General features: G+C 53.5%; 1 protein-coding gene across 1 annotated transcript in view; it reads right to left on the bottom strand.

Moving 5' to 3' along the window:
- The window catches only part of LOC103775208 (neuferricin), a gene marked incomplete at its 5' end in the record, with an annotated part of 1,700 nt that extends 373 nt beyond the window's left edge, over nt 1–1,327 (bottom strand). Inside the window, one exon of the mRNA XM_008942652.1 lies at nt 1,141–1,327. Coding sequence (XP_008940900.1) covers nt 1,141–1,327 — 187 coding nt within the window. The remainder of the gene's footprint in view (nt 1–1,140) is intronic.
- Nucleotides 1,328–1,921: the final 594 nt, after the last annotated feature.

Raw genomic sequence — 1,921 nt, 5'->3', positions numbered from 1 at the left:
TAGTGGCTGCGCTTCAGAAAGCTGTGGCCTGAGCCTGGTTTCCTCAGTGCTGCTACATGCTCCCCCCCTTCTGGGAGCAACAACTCCCACCTTCCTACTGCTGGAAAAGGCATCACAGCCTCATGTAGCAGTGTCTCTAGTGGCAAAACACCTTTTTGGGGGAGCTAACTGCTCACAGGCAACCACACGATGTCGGCTGCGCCGTCTGAACGCAGCGATGGTGAGAACGAGGGCAAAAGACAAACAAGAGTCTCAATTCCTCCTGCAGCTACTTCACAGTGTCTCTTTCCAGGCTGAATCCTGCCTGTTCCCCTCACAACTGTGTCTTTTAGGCCTGTAACCTCCTACACAGGAGGCCACCACAGCACAGACAGCCCCCAGCCTGCACCCCAAGCTCGTCCACACACAGAAGTGGCTCCCCCAAGGTACCCAGCAGCACTGGTGTGCCAAAACACAGACCCAGCACTCTGTAGTGTGCTCTGTGGGAATATTTAATCTCCAAACAAAATAGTCCCACAACTCAACAGGCCGAGCAGGAAGTGACCATTCAAAGCTCAACCTTGTTTTCTGTGGTTTTAAGTGAAAACTGCTGTGGCTTCTGAAAACTGTGGGATGGGCTGTGAAACTGCCTGAAAACCACCAGCTGCTCCTGCCAGGTGAGGAAACCTGCTTGAGAGCAGCAGCTGGTCCTAGTGGGATTTCTGTCCTGTCTTCCTGAGAACAGGAGGATCACGTGCACACGTGGCAAAGTCTGAAACCTGATTTTGATTCCAGGGTGACAGGAGAGTTTTTTTCCTCAGAAATATTCATGGCTGGGATGGCACTTTGTTTTCCTTTCACCTGCTCACAAGGTCAGTGAGCAGAGCTCCCCTCTGCTACCTCATGCTGGAGAACATCTTCACTAACCCAATGGCCACTCTGTGCAGCTCCAGACTGGGTGGAGAATCCATCCAGGGACTCCAATTCTCACCCTTCTGTGGAGAGGTCAGCAGACCTCAGCTACAGACTGCAGTGCCATGGCTGCAGGAGCTGGGACACCTTCCCACACCACTCCTGCTAGGAGAGGCCACGACAAAGCTCATCCAAAAACAGGGCAGAAACATTCTGCTCCAAACACGACAGCAGGAAGGCAGAGCTTACCTCTGTGTGGAGCACCAGAACCTGCTGCCCTTGGCAGAGCTCCATTCAGAGTTGCAGGCTGGGAACTGCTGCTTCTCCTCCTCGCTTTCTGCTTGGAGCTTCAGAGCCTCCTCAATGGCAGCCTCAGCCTGCCTCAAGGCTTCTGTCGGTGCCCCCTCTTCATCATAGTATCTGCCCACCAGCTTCCCTGGGAGAGGAGATTCATCAACACTGCAGTGGCTCCAGGCAAGGAAAACTAATAGTTCTGGCTTTTTTTTTTTTTAATTTGTTATTTAAAGACAAAAAAAAAAGGATGATCTCATCATGGCCCAATTTTAAAGCATAAGCTGATCTTACGTCCCTTCCAATCTGGGATCACACAGCAATTTACCAATATTAATAAACCCAAACAAGCTTAGACACAGACTCATCAAAGATGAGAAAGTCAACGTCACGTTCAGCTGCAGAACCCAGAAGCCTTTCCCACCCGTGCACCTCATTCCCCAAAATAGCCTCCCAAGATCCTGCTAATTCCAGTGCTCCCAGCCCTGGCTCCATTCCTTTCTGCTGGAACAGAAGCAGGGCAGGGAGCTGCAGCTGACAGCCCAGGGCAGAACTGTTCAGCTTCACCGTAGGGCCAAGGAGCCCCCAAACCAGGTCTGATGCAGCAGCAGCAGCTCTGGCTGACCCCGCAGGTCTCAGCACGCTGGCGCCCAGCAGCACCGCTGCTCGAGGGGCTGCCCGCCCCCCTCGCCCCCCTCCGCCCGGGAGAACCGTGTGCCCGGCCAGAGCCACCTACCCA

The sequence above is a fragment of the Merops nubicus genome, unplaced genomic scaffold (genome assembly GCF_000691845.1).
Source record: "Merops nubicus isolate BGI_N331 unplaced genomic scaffold, ASM69184v1 scaffold17206, whole genome shotgun sequence".
Lineage (NCBI taxonomy): Eukaryota > Metazoa > Chordata > Aves > Coraciiformes > Meropidae > Merops > Merops nubicus.
This window is presented reverse-complemented; position numbering and strand designations above follow the sequence as displayed.